Source organism: Anoplophora glabripennis, unplaced genomic scaffold, assembly GCF_000390285.2.
Source record: "Anoplophora glabripennis isolate ALB-LARVAE unplaced genomic scaffold, Agla_2.0 scaffold8, whole genome shotgun sequence".
Classification (NCBI taxonomy): domain Eukaryota; kingdom Metazoa; phylum Arthropoda; class Insecta; order Coleoptera; family Cerambycidae; genus Anoplophora; species Anoplophora glabripennis.
The window spans coordinates 2,469,724-2,496,487 of record NW_019416350.1 but is presented as its reverse complement, the minus strand read 5'-3'; the positions used below and the strand labels follow the sequence as shown (position 1 = coordinate 2,496,487).

Sequence of the window (26,764 nt, the reverse complement as noted above, 5' to 3'; positions counted from 1 at the left end):
GGCAGCAGTGCGTTGCTCATAGTCTCCTCTAATCACACACATGTTTTTGGATTGTTGATATATTAATGAATTAATGTAATATTGTTATTTGAGTGCAATGTGTTTAAAGTATTAGTGGCTATTTTTGAAATGTGCGATTTTCTGAAACAACGATGCAACCTAAAATTTTGCGTGGTTTACACGATTGAAAAGTGGTCGTTAATCAATTAAAGATGATCCTCGACAAGGAATCCCTTCGAGTTCAATTGATGACTCTCAAGCTTAGAAGGTCGAAGATCTGGTGAGTGCAAATCGACGATTAAATGTCAGAGAAATTGCAGAAAAGGTTGATTCATTTGGGTCATGCCATGAAATTTTGACTGGAAAATTGAACATGCATCGAGTTGCAGAAAAATTTTTCCCTCCTTTGATGACCCAATAACAGAAAGGAAATCGTGTGGGCGTTTGTCGGCAACTCCTTGAACAACCCAATGACGATGAAACATTCATTCAATGGATTGGCAAAGGATATCCACGCCCCAAGAAAGCACGTCGATTCAATGTTAAAGTGATGTGATGTATTTTGAATTCTTGACACAAAGCGATACAATGTGTACCATCAAAGCATTTTACAACGGTGAAAAAATCCGCAATAAGAACCAGAGTTCTAGCGAGACAACTCATGGTTCTTGCACCATGACAATGCGACCGCAGCTTTGTTAATTCGTCAGTTTTGTACCAAAAATCAGATTACTGTCCTTCACCCTCCTCACTCGCCAGACCTAGCTCCTTGTGATTGTTTTTTCGAACATAAAATCAGTGCTGAAAGGACGCCGTTTTTAGAGTATTGATGACATAAACGCAAATTCGTCATACATTAAAGGCCATTTTAATTGAAATTGTTCAGGAAATGATAATACCGCCGGGAAAAGTGTCTGAATAGGGGGCAGGAGTACTTTGAAGGAAACAAGGACCAATAATGTATAAAATTAATACTAGTGTTAAAAAAATAAAGTTCGGTTATTATCTGAACAGACCTCGTATCTACTCACTTTTTGTTTTTTTTTTGTGAAAAGTACTTATTTGTGATATATCACCTTTGTCGGATGCAAATACATTATATTATTTATTAAGATTTAAGGCGTGTTTGAAAATTCCCCCCTTACCCTGTAACTTTCTATGGAATGAATTTTTAAAATGTCATCGTAGTAAGTAAAATTTTATTTCTAATTTTACGATACATGTGTGGCTACTTGCGTCACTAGATAGATAAACAAAACTTAGACAGTAACACTAGTAGTAAATAACATTAATTTTTGTTATACATCTGTCCTACATCTAGTACACATAAATTACATAAAACGTAATTTATTATTGTCACAAATTTCGTATTAGCAGCATCAAAGGAACTAAAATCTTCGGAGACAAAGAGAAAAATAATGAGCAAGAAGAATATTAAAAAGGTTAAAGTTCAGAAGAGAAGATAAGGCCAACGCATATTTTTTACTTAGTGATATTGAAATTTATGAAGTGACAGATGCACAGCATACAGTAAAGAGTCATTTAACGCTAACAATGAACTTTCAAATTGGAACGAAGAAGAGTACCTAACTGCTTATGAGACGCCTATTGAAAACGTTTTTTTTATATAGACGGTAGCGTATCAGTTAGGTACACTCATACACATTTGTAACATACTATGAATTGTTAATTGGCGGTAGAATTAAAAAACGTTTTATATCTAAGAAAGGGGGTTATCCTGATCAGATATCGAATGAAGTTATTTGGAAAATGTGTTCAGATTTTAATTTCCGCATAGAAATTTCAAAAGAAATAATAGTAAACCTTGAAATTTTTCATTTTTGGCAATGGCCGTTCTAATCTTCTTAAAATTCTAATAATATCAAAATTAATACAAAATAAAACTTTTTCACGGTGTCGCAGTGCACGGAAAATAATGGAATAGGCATTACCACCTAGATTATCAAGGCTGCCACGCTTCACGCATGACGTCACTTTAGAAACGACAGACAGATTACTCGGTAAAGTAACAAACCGTTAACGGTACAGATTTATGAATTAAAAATTCAGTGAAATAAAAATGCAAAATATACTTTTACATGATCAGGATTTAGTAGTAAATCATAAAAAAAACCTAGAAATATATTTTTTAATTGAACTAACTTTGTTTTTTACTTAATTGTCATTTCTATCGCCATAAAATACAATATACAAGTGCAATATACGTTATTGTGATACATCTAAAATAAAAATATCCTCTGTAGATCATTATATGAAATCCACTTTACTGTGAATACTATACTGTCATTTTTAAAACAATGCAAATGACTAATCTCTGCTTTTTTTTGCGGTAATATCGTATGGAATCAGGAAGACACAGAAACCACAATATGACTTGCACAAAACTTGATCTCTTGAGAAACCAATGAAAAAAAGTTAAAATCCATTTTTACTACTTCTACCGCAAACAGGTAGATATACAACACTGTCTTTTTATCACCCAACAGTTATTAAAATGCAGTACACAAACTAAAAATTTTCTCCTCTGTCTAACCTCAAATTTACGTTACTTGAAGTTCTAGAATTAGCACTTATCGGGTTATTTAAGGAGGTTCGATACCAAAAAAAAAATGGTAAGAAAGTTTTCAAAATCATTGAAATCTGTTAATAAATATGCCAACTGCCTCGTGTAAAAATATCAGATCGATTGCCAATGTAGTTTTTTTGAAAAATGATATTAAAAATTATGCTCTTATACACAGGCTCTTATGGGAGTTGGGGAAAAAACTTTAATCAAACGTGAATATCGCTCTTAAAAATGGTTAGGATCGGGAAAATAAAATTGTAATTAAAGAATTAAGTATTACTAAACATTTTAAAACAATAAAAATATGCACTTACAATGTAATTATTGAGATAATGGAATGAATATACAACGTTTTGACAAATTTGAACAAACATCTGATCCAATGAAAGGAAATATGGCAACACTGTACGCTGTATTTAACGCTTTGACTGACGCGCTATATTTGAATAGCTCGATTATAGACTATAAAATTTTCCAGTCGAAAACATATGTAGTAATAATTAATATTAAATAAATTGTTCGTGATCTAATGCAATATAATAGCAATTTGAAACAAAAATTGAAAGGATCTCTTTGCAAAACGAACAGTATAGGTGTTCTGTCATAATCTTCAATTTGACAAGGCGACGTCTCACTATCCGGCATACACTGAGCTTCTTGATAGTTATCATATAGATTCTCGGTTTGCACATTTTACTTTTTTCTCATCAATCCATATTATGTTTCATACGCATTTTATATTGCTTTTCCTTTGTATCTTGGATGTTCATCAAGTTTATAGAATATGCGCAAAGCACAGTTGACAGTAATGACAGTTGACCCAACTTTTACCACTACGGCATGGCAATGGCACTGTTGCCAAATTTCATCCAGAATGAATTTTACAAGCTCCTAATAAATAAATAGACACTTTTATTCAAATAAAAAGTTAATTGCCGTGCATTAAACACGAAAAATATATGCAAGCTAATATGTGTTGTATAAATTTCATTCGTATATATTATATTTAGTTCACTCAAATTATTTTATGTAAGGTTGGTACTACAACGAAACTACCGTGTATAAGCATAGGCTTCCCTCCCGCACCGCCTGCCCCGCAAGAGATGTATCGAACGTCCTTAAATCATGTTTTATAATAATTAATCCTGTACAATTACCGAAATTATTATTAAAGTAAGCTAACAAGAATATGCGGGCAGTTTCTGTAATTTATAATTAAAGAGTAGCTACTGGCCATGACGACACCAATCAAAGGAGCATCGGATCTGAGGCTTTTTAATATAGGTGGTTGTTTTGTGGTTGATGATTGAGTGGACTGTATCTTTTTTAAAATTGGTATATTTGTTGGATGAATGATACATACACAAGTTGACAAGACGTTATATCTATTTTTTTTACTTATTTATATACATAGTGACACATTAGGGCCTACTTGTTTCGGCTCAACAGTGGTAATGTCAAAGGTACCGAGATGGTGCGCATTGCAACAGTGGCTTATTTACGTATTTTTCATTTAATACTGTATGGGAGATAGGTGTTAATAAAAGAAGCTTATAACTAAAAATTTACCATAGTAGGTTGCCTATAAATCGCGGAAAAAATATTTTTTTAATAGTACGCACCACTGTTCTAGAACTGCTGACTTGTTTAAAAGCTAATCCTGTATAACCGAATGCTATACTGTTTGATGCCAACGGTTCCTATTTAGTCCAATATCGAAAACAATGATCCTTTTCCTAGCTTCCTCATACAATCGTAAAGATTTAGTATTTTGAGGCCGTTTTTTGTTTTCCCTTGAAATTTCGAACGCGAGACAAAAATTTTATTTCGATCATTTCCTTTTAATAACTTGTTGTGTCACCTGGTTAGGAAGATCCATATTTTTTTTCGATTTAGATATCATATTTTTCAGTTTTCCCACCAAAAATGTTTCGGATTGTTTAAAGTGCGGAAATGACTGCTTAAAAAATTTTTTGTGCGTACACTGTGGTAGCAGGATAGAAGCTGTAAAAATTCATTATTTCTTGGATTCGACTGCAGCAAAAAACGGTAGCAATAAGGAAATCAGTTAGCGGACCCATGCCATTGTTTCAGTCGAGTATATATTTGTTGCGAATACAATAACTCTGTTGCCATTAGTTATGCTTTATAGGTTACCAAGTGTAACATTAAGCAATGTGGGAAGTTGGCTAAACAATGAACAAAACAAGCAGATATTAAAAACAGACCAAGCGAGCAAGTAAGAGATTTGTGTGAACGCTGAGATTAGAGACATACGTGAAGCTTTGGTACAATAATTGGATCGAGTTGCTGCTGTGGTTTACCAGAGTCTATAAATTGCGAATGCGGTAATAGGTTATGGTTGCGACATTACTGGAGTACCTATGTCACGAGACATTGATATTTTGATATACTATACCATTAAATTTAATTTGCTGTAAAGCTAAATGTACGGTACAATGTGCAGGATGAATCGGCGCAGATCATTTAAATATTTCCATTTCTTGGATTGAAAATTATTCTAAATAACAACCCGAGAACTCTGTTCCTCGGTTACTTCTCAGGAGTGCGACATAATATAAAACCGAATATAAAACTACCGTTGCTAAAATACGGTTTAAATTTAAAAACATAGTTAACGTCGGTTTCCTACAGAAACGTTACTATTTAACGTTTTGGCGGGTACATGCGAACGTAGAAAGTTACTTTAGTTGAGTTGAATTTATGGAAAGAAACATAATACAGTCCGTATGATATTTGTTAAGATAGAATTCGAAGAAGACTCCTGCGTCACTTTCTTGAAATTAAATTTCAAGACACGCCCCAGCCGCGGTAAATTGTTACAGTAGTTCCGATAACAGATCTTTATTGGCTTAACCTTTTTTTTTGGAATTCTATCTCAACAAATATTGTTATTTATACAACTATCCCGTCATCCACGATATTAATGAAAGTTTTTCGATACCTACATTGACAATTTGTAAATTTCATTTTCATGGCCAATGAACGGTTGGCAATAAAAAATATCCACATATACATACAGGGTGTTTTCACTTTAAATTTGGAAAATGCAGGAATGTATTCCCTATCCAAAATTAAGTGTAGTTTGCTCTATAAATTTTTTTTATGAAAGCCTTTGTTTTGGAGATACAGGGCGTTGAAATTAAAAAAAAATAAACACTTTTTGACATATCTCGGCTATCCACGAGTAGATTTGATTCAAACTTGGTACACATTTTGCGTATTGGGGGTTCTCATAATTAACAGAATATTAGTCCTATCGGATTAGCCAGTGGCGTGCAAAGGTAGGGATGCGTGGCACCTTTTTCAAAAAAAAGTACGCCATTGAGTTTTTCGAAGAATGTAAAGTAAATTTAAATACTACCATACAAAAGTACTCTAAAAGGTCTCTTGGTATTTTTCGATAATACGCAGCGTTCATGAGATTCTTGGACTATTAAGAATTCAGTGCATAAAAAAAAAATTTCGACATTTAGTTTTTCGAAGAATGTAAACTAAATTTAAATACTACCATACAAAAGCAATCTAAAAGGTCTCTTGGTATTTTTCGATAATACGCAGCGTTCATGAGATTCTTGGACTATTAAGATTTCAATGCATGAAAAAAAAATTATTACGACATTGAGTAGAGGAAAGTAATGAAAATATTTACAGGTTCTTGACTTGCTGCGAAACAAAAAAGTTGCTATAAATTTTAATGCAGCATTTGAATTCAAAGAAAAATATCTCTTTTTCTCATTCAGCACTACCGTGCCATGTTATCATGCATTGGAATCTTGATAGTCCAAGAATCTCATGAACGCTGCGTATTATCGAAAAATACCAAGAGACCTTTTAGAGTACTTTTGTATGGTAGTATTTAAATTTACTTTACATTCTTCGAAAAACTCAATGGCGTACTTTTTTTTGAAAAAGGTGCCACGCATCCCTACCTTTGCACGCCACTGGCTAATCCGATAGGACTAATATTCTGTTAATTATGAGAACCCCCAATACGCAAAATGTGTACCAAGTTTGAATCAAATCTACTCGTGGATAACCGAGATATGTCAAAAAGTGTTTATTTTTTTTTTAACTTCAACGCCCTGTATCTCCAAAACAAAGGCTTTCATAAAAAAATTTTGTAGAGCAAACTACACTTAATTTTTGATAGGGAATATATTCCTGCGTTTTCCAAATTTAAAGTGAAAACACCCTGTATGTTCCGAGCCACCTTTTATTCTTCAAAAAAGTTAACTCACTAATTAAGTAGCAATAACAGCACGTTGAAATAATTTGATGAATTTATAAATACAAATTAATATCTTTTGAAAGTCAATTAGCATATTTTGAAGGATAATAAAAGTTCTTAACAACTACTCTGTGGGCCATAGACATACACCTACGACATACTGATGATAGCTAATAAATTCGAAACTTCTCTATATCTGCTGGCCCTGCTGACGAATGATCTTAACTGTTTAATTATTGCGGGTATAATTCCAAAACTTATTCCAAATTCTAGTCTAATGGGGTCATTCAGTAAATTTTCAAAATCGTTCTTATTTTGTATAAACAAAGTATTGCTCATGATTACACGATCCTGAAAATTTCAACTCAATCCGTTGAGCGGTTTTCAAACTACTTATATGATTTTTAAATTGCGAATACTTGTTTCAGCCGTGGCAATACAATGACGTCACCGCATGGGACGATCAGCCGACTTGGCGCTACTTCCAGATGAGTTGCTGCATCTACAGAATGTTTTAGCGTTTGTGCATGTTAAATTTAAAAAATGGAGGCAAATTTCGTAAAAGCAGATTCCTCTAATTTGCCAGAAGTAGATTTGTTAATGGTTTTTTTTTTAAATAAAAACCACGACGTTATCAGTGCTGAAATGAGAGGATTGAAAATGCAAAAGGTTACGTTTCAATAACATGTAAAGCTTATTTAAAGTACGTTTGTAGCGAAAGTTTTGATGTTTTGGTACAATAAGAATAGTAAATAAGAATAAGGATTTTGCGTTTAATTGTACGAAACCGTTTCTGTCACAGGTTCAAAGATTTACCTAATCAAATAAAAAATTCCTATTAATATTTTTATTCCCACGGAAACTACATAAAATCTACCTAATATCTTATAAATATATTAACAATAAACAGGGTGATTCACAACTTATCCAAAAAAAAATTGGGAATAGATGCAGCATGAGAAATGGAATCAATATCGTAAAAAAATTTTTTGTAAAATCCTTAGTTTCCGAGAAAAAAAAAATTGAAGTTATAGTACATTCAACCACTACATAGCTGGACAACTGTGGTCTCTAGCATCACTCGCCACGTGGCCTCAGCGACTCCGAATACTGAAATTGGATTTTGCAATCGTCGTTGCGATAGTATTTACCTGTTATCTGTGGTGTTTACACTAGTTTTTTAGTAGTTAGTGTCAAAAATGGGTAGTTAGTGTCAAAAATGGTTTGCGTGTAGGTATAGCAACTCGGAGTTGATGGATATAATGGTTTTGGATGGATGGTTTTAATTTATGGTGAAGCATTTGTGCTATGGTGAAGCAAGACAACATTTGTGTTAGTAGGTAGAAAGTGATTAAGACGGACCCAAATGTGTTTACACGTTGGTGGATAAAATTTTGAACAATTGTTGTAACATCGGGTATGTCGGATATGTCGGGTATTTTATTATTTAAAAACAAATTAATTTTATTAATTAATAAAGGCAAAAGCAGTTGAATTTGCCGATATAAAATAGGTGCGATAAAATTCTATTTACATATTTCTTTCGTTGCGACAGTTTTTGTCCGTTTTTATCACACCGCCATGCCGGTCGCATTGTGCGAGGTCAGGTTTTACAGTGGACCAGTTTCCAGTGCCCTGCAGAAATGTATTTTTAAATCATTTTCGAACTGCCCTTTTTGATTTTTTCTTTACAAAATTGTATTTGTAAGGGTCTCCTGTACATCCAGAATTTTTTTTTTGGATAAGTTCTCAATCACCCTGTATATTGTTTATTATGTTTTTTTATATAAATACTTAGTACCTATAGGTATTTGTATAATATTCACAAAAAAATCAACAATGGAAAACACAAGTGTATAGTGTTTCTGGGAACAATACAATACGTATTTGTTTTTTGTTTTGTGTCTTCCATATTGCTATGAAGTTATTTTTTATGCGCATGATCAGGAATATTGATATAATTTTAATTTATTAATTATTATAAAAGTCAATATTGTTCTATAAATTTAAATATATAAGTTCTACAATTCTTTTAGTTAGTCACTTGGGGTTTGAAACTTCTTAAATATTTTCTAATATTGCCAGAATATCGCGACATTTAAGGTCGTGACAAAGAAGACATTTTTTGGCACTATTTTCGAAGTATATAAGGTCGAAAATCGATCTAGTAAAAATATTGAGAAATTCTTCATGGCAATGTGCAAAATGGGGTTGCCTATTATTTCACGTATGTGAAGTCACTATTAAAAAGGTCTATTAAAGAAAATTTTTATAATTTGTAGGTACCAGCTTAAATAATTTGTGACATAGTTTTTTTCCTTTTTAATTTGTGAGTATTTTGTCACCTGCCAACAATTTAAAAATTAGTGAAATAAACCATTGCGCCAAAAGGATCGGTCAAGGATTATTTTTATGAAAATAATTTTGCCCAAAAAATCCCACACTGAAAAAAGCAGACAAATACAAAATATAGTACAAAAAATACATTATTTTGTATCGTGCACGTCAATTTGTTGACGTTTCGTGAAACTATGTTTTCCTCTTCTGACCTTTTTTTACTTTTGGTTTTAATTGCTTTGACAGTTTAAATTTCTTATTTTATGTACGTAATCATACAGGCAGTAAAAAACTACAACTGCATCATTGAATATATTTTTATTTCGAAAATTTGCAATACCTACCAAATTAAAATTTTAAAACAAATTCCTTAACGGGTTGAAATAAATTTCAGAAGAAGCGAAAGACGGTTTAAGAATTTGAATTCGATATTAATTTTTTGAAATACCAAATTTGATCGAATAATAAGATAGTTCTTCACCACCGAGCGACTGACCGTAATGAAAGGTTTGAAGTTGGTAGCTTTAAAGCACATTCTTATCAAAATTCGACATATTTTCATCACCAGCGTACCACCGATTTGCCTGCCCTGTGGAAAAATTGAAAAAGCATTTCGAACTTACCATCTCGACTCATCCCCAACCGAAGACATTTCTGTAATCTACAATATTGACACCGATTTCTGTTCACTCTATCCACTACACAGTTCTTGTTCCTCGGACACTGATAGTTCACCACCGAACTCTGCGAACGCCTGAAGAATCCCTTGCATCCTTCACAAGTTATCACACCGTAGTGCACGCCACTGCTTTTGTCCCCACATACTTTGCACGGGATTATTTCGATTTGTGCTGAAAATAAAAAAAAATATTAATCTACCAAGTCGTAAAAGAACGAAGGAAGAAAATAAAATGTCTGGTAGTGTATCAGAAAGCTAACACTGACTAAAAGATGTCACGTCCTAATAAACACTGCAGTGAAAATATTGTGTGTGGTACTGAACCAAAAACAAATATTTTACAAGTTCATAAAATCACTAAAAGTCCTGCTGTAAATTTATAAAGTGGCAAACACAAGCAAACGGTTACCTTTAAAAATCATATTGCCCGTTTATTAGCTAAATTGTGTCTGAGCGGGATGAGATACATTTGCAACTAAATATATTATTGAACAAAATATATCTGGAAGCACTCACAGGTCATTAACCTTGCGTTGTTTCCTACACACTTGAAAAATCCGATGCTATTTACCAAATTTTATCCCATTGATACCAACGTTGATTTGCATAAGCAACAAGTATGTTCAACCGACGAAAAGATCTGTTTATACATCCGGAGGTTATAAAACTATAAATTTTCGTGTAATGAACGTTTGTCATTTTTCCATTATTAGGGATAAAGGAAAATGTCCTAACAAATAAATGTGAAACTGATTATCCAGAGCTCAAAGCATTCACGCATATTGGAAAGGTCAATGACCTCCGTCGGAATGATATATTATTAAATTATACATATTTCTAAAAAATTGAGAGTAAAAGATTTCCTGTACACTGTTTCCTTATTACAAGTACTTGGGTAATTAAATAACATTTTTAACAAAAATAATATCACCTTTTATTATTTTCGAATAGACGAAACGGGTATGACTTGTTAATTTTATATACATACATCGTCTAAATTTAAAATACTATAAAAAATACAAGGAACATAATATTTTCAAATGAATCAGAATATTTGAGTACTCCACAGGGTCAGCGACCTTTCTTTATACATCCTACAGACGAAAATATAAATAATTTGTTTCTACTGTTTATCGCATCTTTTTTAATTCTACGCACGTTTTTCTAACAATTACTTATTTTTAGCACATTTTTGACAATTTTAGACCATTCAGTAGCTTTCTAGTGGGAGTATTGATTTGAACAACATTTTTTTCAAACGATAAACGATTTTCAAGTGGTTTTATTCAATATTGCACAGTCCACAGCAAAGGGTTCTGAAGGTCGTTGTTCCCTCAAGGAGATTTTGCGACGGCCATTCACCTTATATTATCTACGTAAATAAATTGATAAACAAACTGTTTTTGTTATTTGATAACATTTTTGTCTAATGTAAGACACTTTTTGCAACAAGGTGATTCATTTTATTGTTTTACACATTTGATTATTGCCAACAGCAAATATTTGATTAACAATTACTGGGTTTAAACTATTTTTTTTTTCTGTTTGAAAAAATAATATTGCGAGTTTAAACTTGGGAGCCCTTCCACAAGACATCTTGTAGGTTATAGAAAATGTATCAAAACTGTTTGAACGAATATTATTTTCTAGTGATTACATTACCATACTCTTTATATATGTATATATTTTATACAGGGTGTGTCAGAAAGACCTCCCGTAAATACAGGGGGTGATAGTATGACAAAAAATAAGAATTTTTTGTCTTATGAACTATACCTCTATCTCCTCTTGTTTTCGAGATACAGAGCGACAAAATATAATTTTTTAAATAGAATTTTTACGTAAATTTCCAAACGGTGCGAAATATTTATGAAATTTGGTATTCCGGGGTTTTTAAGGACCCAAATACGCTGGCCTAATTATTTTTTGGATATTCCATAAAGGGCACTAGTTACAGTTACAGAGGGTGATAGTACAATAAAAATTAGAATTTTTTGTCTTATGAACTATATTATGTCTATCTCTTCTTGTTTTCGTGATACAGAGTGACAAAATTTTTTAAATAGAATTTTTACGAAAATTTCCAAACGGTGCGAAATGAAATTTGGTATTCCCGGGTTTTTAAGGATGCCAAATACGCTGGTCTAATTATTTTTTGGATATTTCTTAGAGGGCGCTAGTTATACATTTCTATTACATTTTAGGTTCTAATTTTTTTAAGGTTAGGTTTTTTACCATTCGGGCTCCAATTTCTAATGTACAGTTTTATTTTCTGAAAATAATGTACCCTTGTTAGAACTTCCAAAGAAGAAGAAGGTATGTCAAAACTTATTGATGGATGTCTCATACACAACGCATACATTCTCAGTAATATTTTAAGCTCTAACTTTACGAGTATATCAAAATTTTAGTCATTGTCAGTGACTGTAGTTAGTAATGACTAATTACAGACACTAAAATTTTGTTATAAAGTTAATTAGAGTGTAAAATATTACTAAGAATGTATGCGTTATTTATGAGACACCCATCAAAAAGTTTTGTCATAAGCTTACTTTGAGAAAAGTCACTTATTTTACACCGTAATATTGTGAGTTCAATTAAAAGCCTTTTTTCTCGAAAACCGTCCACATTAGGAAGTTCTAACAAGGGTACATTATTTTCAGAAAATAAAATTGTACATTAGAAATTGAAGACCGAATAGTAAAAAATCTAACCTTAAAAAAATTAGAACTTAAAATGTAATAGGAATGTATAACTAGCGCCCTCTAAGAAATATCCAAGAAATAATTAGACCAGCGTATTTGGCATCCTTAAAAACCCGGGAATACCAAATTTCATTTCGCACCGTTTGGAAATTTTCGTAAAAATTCTATTTAAAAAATTTTGTCGCTCTGTATCTCGAAAACAAGAGGAGATAGACATAATATAGTTCATAAGACAAAAAATTATAATTTTTTATTGTACTATCACCCTCTGTATTTACGGGAGGTCTTTCCCCGTATAAGTACCTATGTATACTCAATAGAAAATATATTTTTTGTTTTAATATGCAGTTTAATTTATTATGCAATATTGTAAATAATTGTTAATGTCCCAAAAATCCTCCACTCTGTGATAACCACTGTACATACATTTTCAACACGTCTGAGACGTCCTTAGGACGTCCAGTCAAGGATTATTGGTGGACATCCCAAGTAAGGGACGTTCAAATATGTGGAAAACGGATGACCCAAGTACGCTTATCGTACGCTCAACGCCCCTAAATGGACGTCCGTTGGAATATCATAATATTCATTAATGAACGTCAATATTTGTACGTACGTTTTGTTGACCTTTAATACGTTCATTGGGTATCCAGTGCCTCTAAACCGACGTCAGTTGTTCTTTCTAATACCTATTAATGAAAGTCTTAAAACGTGCTTAGGATGACTCTGTGGTGTACGAGTTACGAAAACTGAAATAGTCTTTGTTTTCGTAAATAAATACCTAAATCAATTTCGTGCAAGAAATTAAAATGTGCTTGTCTATTTCCAGTATTTTGCAAGTGGTAACACCCCATTTTTATTTTTTTTTCGTATTTTTTCTTTTCATAAACGAATATTGATAATGAGGAAAAACTGCTGAATATCTCTTTTTAGAAAGTAATCTTAGGTACAGGGCATTTTTTTTCGCAAAGTATTCACACAGACCTTGGAACGTTAATAAGACAGATTGCGTCGACGAATCGATAAAAAAGATTGGGCCCATCCCCTAATGGATTAGATAGGGGAACAAACTCCGTGTCGTTAAACTCGAGCCTGTATTCGCATCAAACCACGATAAGTACCCGGCAAAATCGAATATCTACGCACAATAGTGTTTTCAGTTTTTCGTTCGTGGCACAGGTGATAAACCCGAAGGACGTTCACCCTGCGTTAGGTAATCCTGAAAATGTTTGTCGACGTTGACGCGCGTTATTGTTCTATGCTAGATCTCATTGGGATGGCAACAAAGAGCTTTGTCTTCTAGAGATCACTACCGTTTCAGGGAATTTTCGAAAATACAAATTAATTATCTGCATTCTCGTTATTTACGGAATACATTTATACGTTTTAAAGAATGAGCTTCAAATGAGGTTTGGAAATAGATACTGATCGTTCAGAGTTACATAGAGCGATGACCATTGAAGCGAATGTCATCGACTTTTTGAAGTGATTCATTTTTATCACCGCGCGTTAGGAAATGCGGAAGCTAATAGATTCGGGATGCGTAGAAAATTAAAATTTTGAAATTTAATTCCAGGAATAAATATATTTGGAATTTTTGTCGGTTGAAAAAAGTTTTTCTTTACAGTTTCAGTGTATTTAATATTGCACATAAAATGCATTAACGACTAAATCAAATGTCGTTTTTTTTCGTTGGGTAATTTTAAATTTGTGATTTATATTAATAAGAAATGTTTGTACAGTTTGATCTTATGTCACAAGAATAATCTATAGAAATTTGTTATTTTAGATATGTTTATAAATATAATATTACCAAAAAAAAAAAAAAGATTTTTATGCTTAATTTTATGATCCTGGTGCGACAATTTGATATATTTTAAATCGAGTGAGAACAGACACATCGGCCTTAACACTTAAGATATTTAAAAATAAAACGTTGAATAAAAATTGGACGTAGAAAAAAAAGAAACAAAATGAAACCAAAAAAACTAAAAGAATAATAAAAAAAATTAAAACTAAAGAAAAATAAAAGGCAGAAAACAACCCTTTTAAAGACTGTTACTTTGACGCAGTAAAAGGGCTTAAGTTTTTAGCTGAAATTGTTGAAATTTTATAATTTATCGAATGAAATTTTGTCTATCTAAACATTCACTTATTTTTTGTGGATTTGAGGGTTTGAGGTTAGGTTTTTATGAACATATCATAGGTTTGAAGCTTCACATTCTTTAGTTTGGAAAATATCCTTCGTTTGACTTTCTAAATTACAGAAAATAGTTTTCAAAGACTTTTATTCTTTGGTGTGGAACATATACATTCTATGAATTTCTAGCTCAAGTTTTTAGAATTTGAAGTTTGGTTTTAAAAAGGTTTGAGGTTAGGTTCTTATTGGTGTACGTTTATGGCTTTAGAGTTAGGAAATATGAGCTCAAAAATATAGTTTTGACGTAATTATACCCATAGATTTAGAAAAGAGTCAGTATTATTACTTTGAGGTTAGGTTTGAAGAATTTGAGGTTATGTTTTTGGGCTTAGGTGTAAGGTTAGAAAGTATTGTGAAGCTACATGATAATTTTCATTGTTTAATCAACCGCAGACACGTTTTTTTTTAATTTTGAAATACCGAATTATAATATTTGATGGCTGATAGCTTCCGAATCGATTTAAAAAATTTCTATATAGATATATCAAATTATCGTACCAGTATCAAGAAATTAAGCATATTTGAAGTAGAATAAAAAAGACTGTACGGTTAAAATAGCCGAGTGCGTAAAATTTTTTCCCATGTTTCCCACTATGCGTATGGTGAAATTTTAGATTTAAAAAAATAACTTGAAAATTGCCTGTTTTTCTTATAATATATATATTTTTTTAATTCGAAATACAATTAGCATTGATTGAATTTCAATAATTTTGAGTGACAAGTAATGAAATAAACCCATACAGGTTTATTGATGCAGATAAATCACTTGGATTTAGGGATACCTACATGTATTTTTTTCCTTCAGAATATTTTTTTGGGATATTATTTTGTATTATTTTTTGTATCAATTTATATTTGCATGTGATATTAATGATTTTTTTTTCATATAACTTTTGAGACAAGTGTAAGGTGGAATGCACCACCATTTTTTTATTTCATTCTCTCAGTTATATTCTAATAATAATTACTCACCAAATAATATATTTTATATAATTTATTTACTCATAAATCAAAATAGATAGAAAGTGAATAAAACATCAATTAACATTTTTAAAATTATACCGATAAGAAACATTCACAATAATGATATTTAATGTGAAAAAATTAATTACCTCTCAAAGCAATCGAATACAATGTTGAACTAACTACGTCTTTAAGTCTATAATTATTGCAACAATAATTATAAATTATATTATTTAATAAGAAAAAGTACATAGGCACTAAGTATTTTTCTAATTATTTAAATTAAAAATCGATTATTCATGTTACAGTTGTTGTTATTCATTCACTTCATAGGAAAAAAAGTAAAAAGTAGTCCAATTGAAATGAATATGCATATTTTTTAATTGTTCAAATATTGCCTAAAAGTAACCTTAGACCCCCTAAAGAAATTAATATTCAAAAATTGTGTCACATTTGGTAATATATAGATCAAATGATCAAATGCCTCCATTAATATTTAACTGCTAGACAAAGGTCACTGACCCGATGGCTAATAAAAACTACTATCGAATATTCATATACAAAAGTAACTTCGGTGCCTCTGTACCCCCTTTCAACAATACGTATTCAGAGCCGGTGCATAGGACAACGTGAAACTTTGGTTATTTTTTACCAGAGTTCCTTGACCCCCGAAATAGTTACAGTCGTTTTTATTTTTAATGTAAAGTGCAATGTTCAACGTAACCTCGGGTTAAGAATCTCGTTAGCAAAACAAATAAATCTCGGATAATAAATGTTTATTTTATTTTTGCACCGTTTTCTTGAAGTAAAAATACTGTGCATTATTTAACTTTTACAAAGCAACTGTTTAAAGTCTACTAATTTTTATTTTTTGATAGAAGAGTGATTTAAATGGCGGATGCTGGTGGCGGTCAGGGGCGTATCCAAGAGGGCGTTTGGGGGGTTATTATTTGCGCTATAATGATGATTTAAGTTCGAAATATTCATCTATTTGCATTTAATCACTTAGGAATTTAAAGTACATTAATTCCTTGACGATAAAAATACATTCTAGCTCTCTAAAGACTAAAATGCGTTTTACTATTTAATAAAGTTTACAACAGCGTCCTTACTGCTCCATGCTGCATAAAACTAGTTTTCTGAATCAATTGATCTGTTAAAAAAGTGATTGTAGTACATATTGTCTGTAGAAATAAACACCACTGTTTTTATTTTTAAAATTAGATAAATATCAATGCAGATTTTCATATTGGGTAACATTGCGAAATTGTGTACATGCGAAAGTCTAACTGTTAGTCTGCTAATCAATTATGAACCTAAAATCTGTACCGAGAACCAACCTCTTTTCTTAGTGAAACTGAAATTGGTTTTTCGTGATACTAGTGTGACACGGTAAAACCCAGTCCACATCTTTCTTATTCTGAGCGGTAGCTTTCATTGTTCACACATATCGCTCTACTGAATGTTTTGTCCGGATGGTTAAAATTCCACAAGAACAAAGAGAAAATTGAGGTCAGTTATACTACATAAACGACAATGGATCCTTAATTTTTTCTTAGTAATATTTTTCGATATTAGTGATGTGACCTACTTACAGAATTTCCAGTCGATACGGGGTTTATAAGTTCTGTAAGATACTGTCTCATTCGTTTTTAAAATGAGCGAAAATGTATATGTTATCTACCCAACAAAGTTTTCATTAAATATTATTTAACAATTATGTATCCTACAGGTATATTCCTTAGTTTCTATACATTTGATCGATTTATTTGTGTACCAGTAAATTTTTAAATATGGTGCATTATATTGGGTGTGAAACAGCAACGTGTCAAAAATGAAAAGGATCGTTTTCGTTCAAATCTAATCTTCAGAGATATGTTTCCGATACCATCGTTATTTTTGGAGTGAAAATTTTATTTCGAACAAAATGTCCTTTTTTATATTGCACAGCTGGTTCCTTAATGATATGCGAATATTTAAAGTTGTGATTCTACATGGAAAATTAATGATAGTTTGCTATAGTCCAAAATCGTTCCGTTGCCAAAATACGGGGTGTTAATGTTTTAGGAAAAAGAAGGAATTTAATTTTCGAAACCGCTTCAGATATTTCAGTGATTTTAGTATAGGTAGTGATAGTTAATAAAGGGACATGTTTGTCAATACAAACATAATTTTTAGCTCTAACAGTAACATTGACGCTGATAATTTTAAAGAAAAAATTTTATTTTCCAGTGACGTGCCATAATTTTAGGAGAAAAGGCAACAAAAATTCCCCATATTTACGCTACTAGTTTGAGCTAGACTTTATTTTTCGCGTTGAATGTCATTTTATTCGTATATATTCACAACAAATTTACCGATATTTTAATATTGTTGTTATAATTGTTCACATATGTAATATTTATCGAAAACTAAAACTTCAGAAAAAATATTTTTAAATTTGAACAAAAAACACCCTATATTTAAGGGTTACAAGGATAACCGTATTAGCGGCTCTAAAGTAACAACCGAACGACCGAAACGTCGAAGGAACGCTGCTTAATCACTTTGTGTTACCTCTGATGGAATTCGCACTCTTCCTCTCATCCTTCTCGTCGATGTTTTGCGGGGGTGGGGTGGTAGAGTCCGCGGAAGAAATGTTGTCCGGCCTCAGAACGTCTCTATTGTCACCTGTGGTCCAATTATCCCCACCAGCGAACAGTTCTTGGAACGAGTCCATCTTACAACACGAAAAAACGTTCGATCACTAGCACCTTTTTGCTGGGCCGAAGGGCGCATGGCCGCCGAATTAAAAAATTAACAAATACCTCCCTGGTTGGTCTTTTAAACAGGATTAGGGGTAAGGTTAAGTCACAGCACAGTTCACGTTACACAAGGCCCTTGCCTCTCTCTGGACGGGTTGAATTTGTTTATCACATCCACTTCCATGGTACCTGCGAACAATCAGAAAAACGACCAAAAAGCGCCTGTGTGTGCAGCGCGTCCCGTACCCACCGCAGAATCCTCAAAAACAGTCGCGCGAATTTCGATTGCGAAGTGAGCGAGCGCACCGCGATAAATCACAGGTTCGAATTGTGCCGATCAGTTTAGGATGGGCCCAGTGCGAGTCTAAGCTGGGTGATAAGAAGCCGGGTCATTGGTAAATTCAACGCAAAGTGAAATACTTCTCGTAGCGGGGTCGACGAACCCGCGCGTCACGGGATCACGTAGTAGGTATATAGCCTTTTAATTTAATTACCACTTGGACGCCTTCGAAAATAAGCCCGCGTATCGATTCCCGAACTTCGAACCGGTCCGACGTTGCGAAAATTCGCCACACGGAAAACGACTTCCAACTTGCACCCCCCCATGAGGATTCGTGGGTGTCCTAGGATCGGCCGACGTCGTGACGTACGATGTAAATAAAGGTTCATCAAACCATCCAAAAATTTCGAAAAGGCCGTTGACCCCGGTCCTTACGTGCGTATGATGCCGCCTTATTTATCAAATTCGATGAACGTTTATCGGAGAGTATTAACTGATTCCGTAGATATCCACACTTATCAGGAACGAGTTGAAAATTAAGTACCCTAAATCTTAGATAATAAATATGTGTTGTTCCACCTGTGCTGTAAAACCGCGAGGTTTTTCGGAACAGAACAGAAATTAAATTTTTAACCATTTCCTTCATTAGTAATTTCATAGTAGGTGTGTCAACAATCATATCGGGCTTCCGAAAAAACATGCATGCTTTAAAAATACCCCCGCGCTTGTACTCCGAAATTCGGCGGTGCGGCAAATTTGGCATGGAACGGTGTTCGCGTAGTCCAGATCGCTATTCAGCCTAGCGGTTGATGTTTGGAGGCGCGGTTGCGAGGCATTGAACTCGAGGTTGTTCACCGCCGAATATGGTTGAGCGATAGATGTGATCGTTAATAATTCCGAAGAAGGCTGAAAAGTGACCGAGTGACTAGGAATTTTCGGCAATCGAACGCGAACGCTGAGCCAATTTTTTTTTATGCTAGATAGACGCGATAGACCCCTCGCCAGTGCAATAAAACGATGTATCTGACGTCTATTTTTACACAAAATGTGAATGACCGATTATGAATACGAGATAACGAGGCAATAACAATACTACTATCTTAATAAATTTAAGACCGCGTGTGTGTGCATTGGAAAAATTACAATACGTCACCAAATAAGACCTGCCAATTTTATACCTCAGCTAAACAATTTTGATGCAGCCAATTTTACCCAACAATTAAATTTAGAAGCCAATTGTTCTGTGTTAGTAATTTCCCTAATTGTTATTTCATAATTACTACTTAATGTTGTATGCAATTTTTATAAGGTTTCACTTATTTTTCGTTGTGTGTGTGTGTAAGACTGTAATTATGAAACACTTCCACTAATAAGCCGTGAAAATATCGTTTAAGAAATGTGCAGTTCGGATTTGAAGGCATGAAAACTCCGGCTCGAAACTTAGTAAGTAACTGTCTGTCGACCACACACAAGTAAACAAGCAATCACCACCTGTTTAGATTATCACCAACTAATTAAAGCCTGGGTTCGAATGTTAGATAACATTTCTTGAAAAGTAAACACTGCATATTGTTAACACTACCGAAACCACTTCCTATATCGCGTTACACGACGGATATTGCAAGGCAGAGCGCGGGGCGGTCTAATCTACCCGAAAAAATATGAATTCCTCCGGTAATCACCACGTATTTTGGACATTTTTTAAGAAAGTCTGTCCTAGCAAATTGTCCATGTATCTGTGTAGTAATACGGGAATGGACTTGGGGCAGAGACGGACGGCCGCCGTCCCGTCCTTGTTTAGCGTGTGCGGGAAACAGCGACGTACGTCGCAGTGCCGGCCTTCTGACGTAGCGTATCCCCACTCGGCCGCGGAGTTCGTTGACCCCACCATATACACTATGATTGTGTGCACTCTTCGGACATTATCGTTCGATATCGAGGCTGGTCGCGGTTTTTACCGTCTGCAAAATTAAAATTTCGCTGGGAAAACACCTCTAAATCATCCCCCGGGTTATCCTAGGCGATCACGAAAAGCTTTCTGTTCGCCGAAACTCCAGGAAACGTGCGAGATAAAACAGGTGTAGCGCGCTAAAGCGCTGAGAGATTACGCACAAGACGTTGACACCAACTATGTAATTCCTAGTTTACATATTGATTATGTTATTATTATGAGAAATTAATTGTGCGGAAACGACGGAAGGTTTTCTTTTAGATGTTTGTGTGTGTAGGATATACACAAACGGCGAATGCCAGTAATGCGGCAATAATCACAGGGTTCAAAGACGTTGTTTCTCACGTTATTCGCTTCTCAGTTAGGCGAATGGTCGGTAATTAGTACCCTATACATAGCGTTTCGTGTTCAAAAAGAAGAGAAATTATTTTTATTTCAAAATTGACTTAGGTATCTGCTTTGCTTCGTTTTTTTCAAATTGGGAAACTAACAGGTAATTAGGGATTAAACAGGAATGTTTAAAAACATCTAATGATCGTAATGCACGAGTAGTAGTAGCTAAAATTGAAAGAACAAATTTAAGCATAATATCGCGTAAGCAATACGTAGAATAAATAAAATAAAAACCTATGATGTCATAATGCAAATTTATGAGATATACATTTGTTTTAACAGTATCTTTTACTAACAATAACAAATATAGGTAGGTATAACTCTATATCAATTCTTTGTCGGAACTGATGTCATAGGTATTTTTCCGATTGTCATATTTTGAGACATGTATTTCAATTGGAGTTAAGAAATATGCCGTTGTTCTAAGCGCACATGAACATTTTCAGTAGGTAAATGATACAATACTCTTTGACCAATGTCTTTAATTAAATCAGAAAAATATTCAAGTAAGAATCACTTCTTTAACCTTATTAACATAAAAACTTTTCGTCCAAACTACTCTTTAAATATCTAAGGATGCAATAATTATCAGGTTAGGGTTGTACAAAAAAAAAATATTGAAATTTGATCTTCAAATAGAGTAAGAGTTGCACTGCAATTAAGTATACAGGTATAATTTTCATAAAGTGAAAATGTTACTTTACATGAAATCTATAGCATCCTCGTATTTGTTGAAAAATTAACAGGTATTTAAGGACTTCATACTTAAAAATATCTAGAGATTATATTGTTCGAGTAATCTTAAAAAATAAAGGAGGAAATTTAAGCTTACTGCACAACTAATCGACACTTGTATACTACAAAGTAAATAGTATTAAAACTCGTGATGCTACAATGCAAATTTATGAAAAGTAACATTTCTTTTATGGCATTTTTATTTGCAATAACAAATACAGTGTAATTTTTTTTTAAAAGCTGACGTAGGCCAACTTTTTTATTTGAAATGATAGACTAGTACTTCCAAATGCAGAGTTGTAGGAAATAACTTGACTAAGAAACACTTACAAATAATGCTTTTCGGTGTTGCCAGATTTCGTCAGTTACTACTAAAACAGTATTTTTTCAAATGGCAACATCGTATTTTTTTAAAATAAATTTGACAAATCTTCAAATTCTAAATAACAACTGTTAAGTCACATTTCTTTATTGGAGTAGCCCTTTTAGAATAACCAGCAAAAACCGCGAAAATAATCTGCAGTCGACAGGAATTAAAAGAAGATAACATTGCATTAGAAGGCCTTGTATATTAAACGAAAATTGGGTTATTTTGAAAGAAGCCATCATTACTGTTCTCTCATTGTCATATTTGACAGCTGTTGTATTTGAATGTGTATAAAAATAACGTTTTAATTCAGTTGCTAAGATAATTCAATTATTTAAACCAAAAGAGAAAGTTGACTTAAATTTTCTTCATGTTGGTGGTTTAAATCCACGCAGAATTCGGTGCAAGACATAGCGATAAGTCTTTTCCAAATCCGGATATTTTAAAAAATTACTTAGTAACAAAAACAATTAGTAGGTAGTGTGTGCCCAACCATCTGCAAAATCATCTTAGCAACTGAATTAAAACGTTATTTTTATACAAATTCAAATACAACAGCTGTCAAATACCACAATGACAGAACAATAATGATGGCTCCTTTCAAACAGCATAATTTTTGTTTAACTTTCAAGGACTACTATTGCAATGTTAGTTTCCTTAATTCCTGTCGACTGCAGATTATTTTCGTTGTTTTTGCTGATTGTTCTAAAATACGGTGTTGTCATTTGAAAAAATGCTGTTTTAGTAGCTACTGAAGAAATCTGGCAACGCCGGAAAGCATTATTTGTAAGTTTTTCTTAGTCAAGTTATTTCCTACAATTCTGCATTTGGAAGTACTGGTCTATCACATCAAATAAAAAAGTTGGCCTACATCAGCTTTTAAAAAAATTATACTGTATTTGATATTGTAAATAAAAATAATTGTTTTAGTAGCTATTGAAGAAATCTGACAACACCGGAAATATTTATTTGCAAATTTTTCTTAATCAAGTTATTTCTTACAACTTTGTAATTGGAAATAATAGTCTATCACTTCAAATAAAAAAGTTGACCTACGTCAAGTTTTAAAAAAGTTGCACTGTATTTAAATTTGTATAATTTTGTTGAAACTGACGCCAATTTTTACGAATACGATTGGAGTTAATGAAGATATTTTAGTTGTCTGGAATCACATTTTTAACCTCGCTAGCATCCAATTTTTTCTCTCAAAGTGTCTCTTAAAGATCTAAATCAGGGTTCATAGTTCAAAAGTGATAAAGAATTCCCTGACTTTTCCAGGTTTTCCCTGACTTATAAAAAAAGATCCAGGTCACTTGTAGTTCATTTTTATATAATAATTGGTGTTTATAGATTAAATTTTTTCTCGACTGGACTCCATAATCTCTTTTATACCCTAACAACCTCTTATAAAGGTATCAAAACCACAAATAGTTTTTTCTTTCAAGAACCCAGGGCCGGTTTTTACAAAATTTCCAGTTGCAAACATCAAATTCCCTGACTTTCATGAATATTTTAAAAATTCTCTGACTATTCCCTGTTTTTTATGAAGAATAACAAATTCCCTGACTTTTCCCGGTATTCCCGGTTTTCCCGGCCGCTACGAACCCTGTAAATATTCATAATCGGGAGAAGGAAGGTTAGAGTTGTACGAATAACACCAAAATATCCTAAACTTGATCATCATCTTTGATGCCACATTGCAAAATGGGATTTATTTTTATGGATTTTTTTACTTACAAACTTTTTGTGGAAATTAATGCCATATTTTTACGAATTTAATATTTTGGGACAGTTGTTCTGGGCAATCACAGTTTTTTTAGTAGATACAATATATACATCTCTAACCGATTTCTCTAATTAAATTAACAAAGTTATTTTGATTACGTTTTCAGCCAGGAATCAAATCACATCTTTGTCTTCATCTAAATCTTTCCTCCAAAGCGTCCTTTAAAAATCTAAAGATATGACAGTCAGAAGAAAAATGTTGTACTAAAAACAGTAAAAGAATTAATTTATCTTTCTAGTAGAGCAATAGTTGCATTTTCATAAAGACAAAAAAATGTTGTAGATAAAATTATTTTACCGCAACTTTGTATTACTGGCTCCCAGCTCATCTTAACAATAGGTCCAACTACATCCCAGAAAAAAAAATGAAAGTAGCTTCACGCTGAAGTTTTACAACTTCTTAATAATTCGAGAAAAATGTGTGTACGAGACCATCTACTAGAGGTAGACAGTGTACAAATCTTACATAAATGGAGTATCAAATGGGTTTCTAATACTTGGGGATTCATTTCATGAAGCATAAAGTTTGCCGATGCTTTTTGAAAAACTTTTCTAATAGAGAGAAACAAAACCTAGAAAATTATTATTAAGTTCGATGGCTATGTTCCTTTTCAAGAAAGGTATTTAAGAAATGTTTCTCGGATTTACTAGATATGACATGAGTGGGAAGACTGTTGACACACCCGAATTTCAACTACTTTGTTGGACCGGTGGACTTTTGGAGCGCCATACGTTTCCGAGTTATAAAATCTGGAATGCGTTGCCGGTGAATCTCTTTACTTTTATTGCCCGAAACATAAATGAGACATGGCTCTGCCGGGCCATGCTAAATCTGACTTAACACCTTTCCAACATCGTTCTTCTTTACAGCTAATTACCCTGACAATTCGCGGCACTTTTTGCGGAACATAATTACACATATCTTGTACGTTTAACTGCCCGTGAGTCTTACTGGGATCATTTAAAAGATATGGAGAATGATTACAAATTGATCTAAACTATTTCACTTTTAGTTTATTTGAAATTTGAAACTCAATATATTTTACGTCACAGGTACAGGAGGCGTGCGGGGAACGGATGATTTTGCTCGAAAATGGTGACTAAAATGCGATTCGTTAAAAAATAATTTACAAAAGTTCGGTTTTAATGAATTTATAGTGGGTAGTTAGGTACATGATCTTTAATAACTTACAGTCTTGTTGGAGTAATGAGACAGTTAAATATCATAGCTGCTTTCGCTGCATTTTGTTTGATCTGATTCGTTATTTAAAAATACATTGTTCCACATATTTTCTTAACCGAAAATTGCGTATATCGATTTATGACACGTATAAATGTGTCTTCTCTGTAACATGTAAAATGGCTTTAAGATTCTTTTAATAAAAGATTACTTTGACAGCAAGAAGGTGTCGACTGACTTAAATAGTTCACAATGAACATGTATTGGACAGCTGGCTGGCGGCTTCAGGCAAAAACTTAAAATATTCAAATAGGTTATTTTATAATAAATGATCGTGATTTTGTAGACGGTAATTTTCTTTTCAATAGCTTGTCATTCAAAGAGATATTGTGACTATATGAGACTTGATTTTATTATAATACCGAGTATAGTTAAACCTAGCCTCTATTCTGAACATATTAACGATTTTAATATTTTCTTTGTCTAAATTTGTCACTTGTGGAAAAAATAAATATCAGAATCGCTGACCACGAAAATTTTTGAAAAGGAAAATAATTTAAATGAAAGTAAGTAATTGCAATATGAATAAATAGAATACTGTAAGCAGTTCCATTTCACCCCAATATGAAAAAAAAGAGATTTTCAAAACGGACACTCCTACAAGAAAAGTAGTGATGTGTATTTTTAGCATTTGTTTGTAATATAAGTAGTAATGCTTAAATTTGGATTTATGAAAATACGCATTTTATTATCACTGTGTTAACAGAAATAATTAATACTAAAAATAAACAGTTTCAGAAAAATAACTAAATATAGTTTGAACATAATTAAGGAAATATGTTTTTGAAGTCTTATCCAAGGAATAATTAAAATACACTGTAAAAAATCGGTGTGAGTGAAAGCAATAAAGGTTTGGAGTGAATCCATCGAGTGAAATTATTGAGTAAATTTTCACTCAATATTGGGCATTTTGATCATTTGTGATTATATTTAAACTAAAACTGACCTCCTTACTCCTTAAATAAATTCTTCACGTAAACTCGTATTAGATAGGTGCACTTGTACCTAAATCAGAGTAAATGTCCTCATTACTGAGTGAATTTAGATGTATATTAATTTCGAGTAATTTGAATGGCGCCGTGAAGATGGCACCACTTACATATTGCTTCTGTAATCTCGACCACAGTTAATAGGGGCCCGTTAAATGCTACAGAAAAGCGTGATCGCCAGGAGAAGAGGGGCCTTAGCCGGCGGCGGTAGGTCTCAGCTGGCGGCTCTCAGCCAGGACAGGAGGAGGCTCCGCGAAGTGAATTAATTTCAACACTGTATATCCCAGTTAATCATTGCACTTATTTTTGCACTCAATATTTAGTTAATTAAAAACCAAGTCTGAGTAAAAAATGACTCGATACCTAATAGTTAAATTTAAATCATATTAGAGAAAAAATCAACTCTAAATTGGTTTCATATACTCTGAATAGAGTCAAAAGTCGCTCAATTTATAGAGTAACTCGGATTTGAGTAAAACTCACTCATTTCTGATGCAATAGTTTCACTCAGTTGTACTCACACTAATAGAGTGAAAATTTCACTCGATCGGGTGTGG

The 26,764-nt window shown here is 32.9% G+C and overlaps 1 protein-coding gene across 5 annotated transcripts in view; it reads right to left on the bottom strand.

Annotated features, from left to right (window-relative positions):
- LOC108904702 (probable nuclear hormone receptor HR3) overlaps nucleotides 1-20,082 on the bottom strand; it is a 51,340-nt gene extending 31,258 nt beyond the window's left edge. For 4 of the 5 annotated variants that reach the window (XM_018707374.2, XM_018707348.2, XM_018707365.2 and 1 more), the window contains exons 1-2: nucleotides 18,280-18,707; nucleotides 9,800-10,027 (exon numbers count right to left, since the gene is read on the bottom strand). In XM_018707374.2, the coding sequence (XP_018562890.1) occupies nucleotides 9,800-10,027; nucleotides 18,280-18,442 (391 nt within the window). In that variant the 5' untranslated portion in view covers nucleotides 18,443-18,707. Of the gene's footprint in view, nucleotides 1-9,799; nucleotides 10,028-18,279; nucleotides 18,708-20,027 lie in introns of those variants that run through there. The other variant, XM_018707356.2, reaches the window with a different exon arrangement.
- Between the last annotated feature and the right edge of the window lie 6,682 nt (nucleotides 20,083-26,764).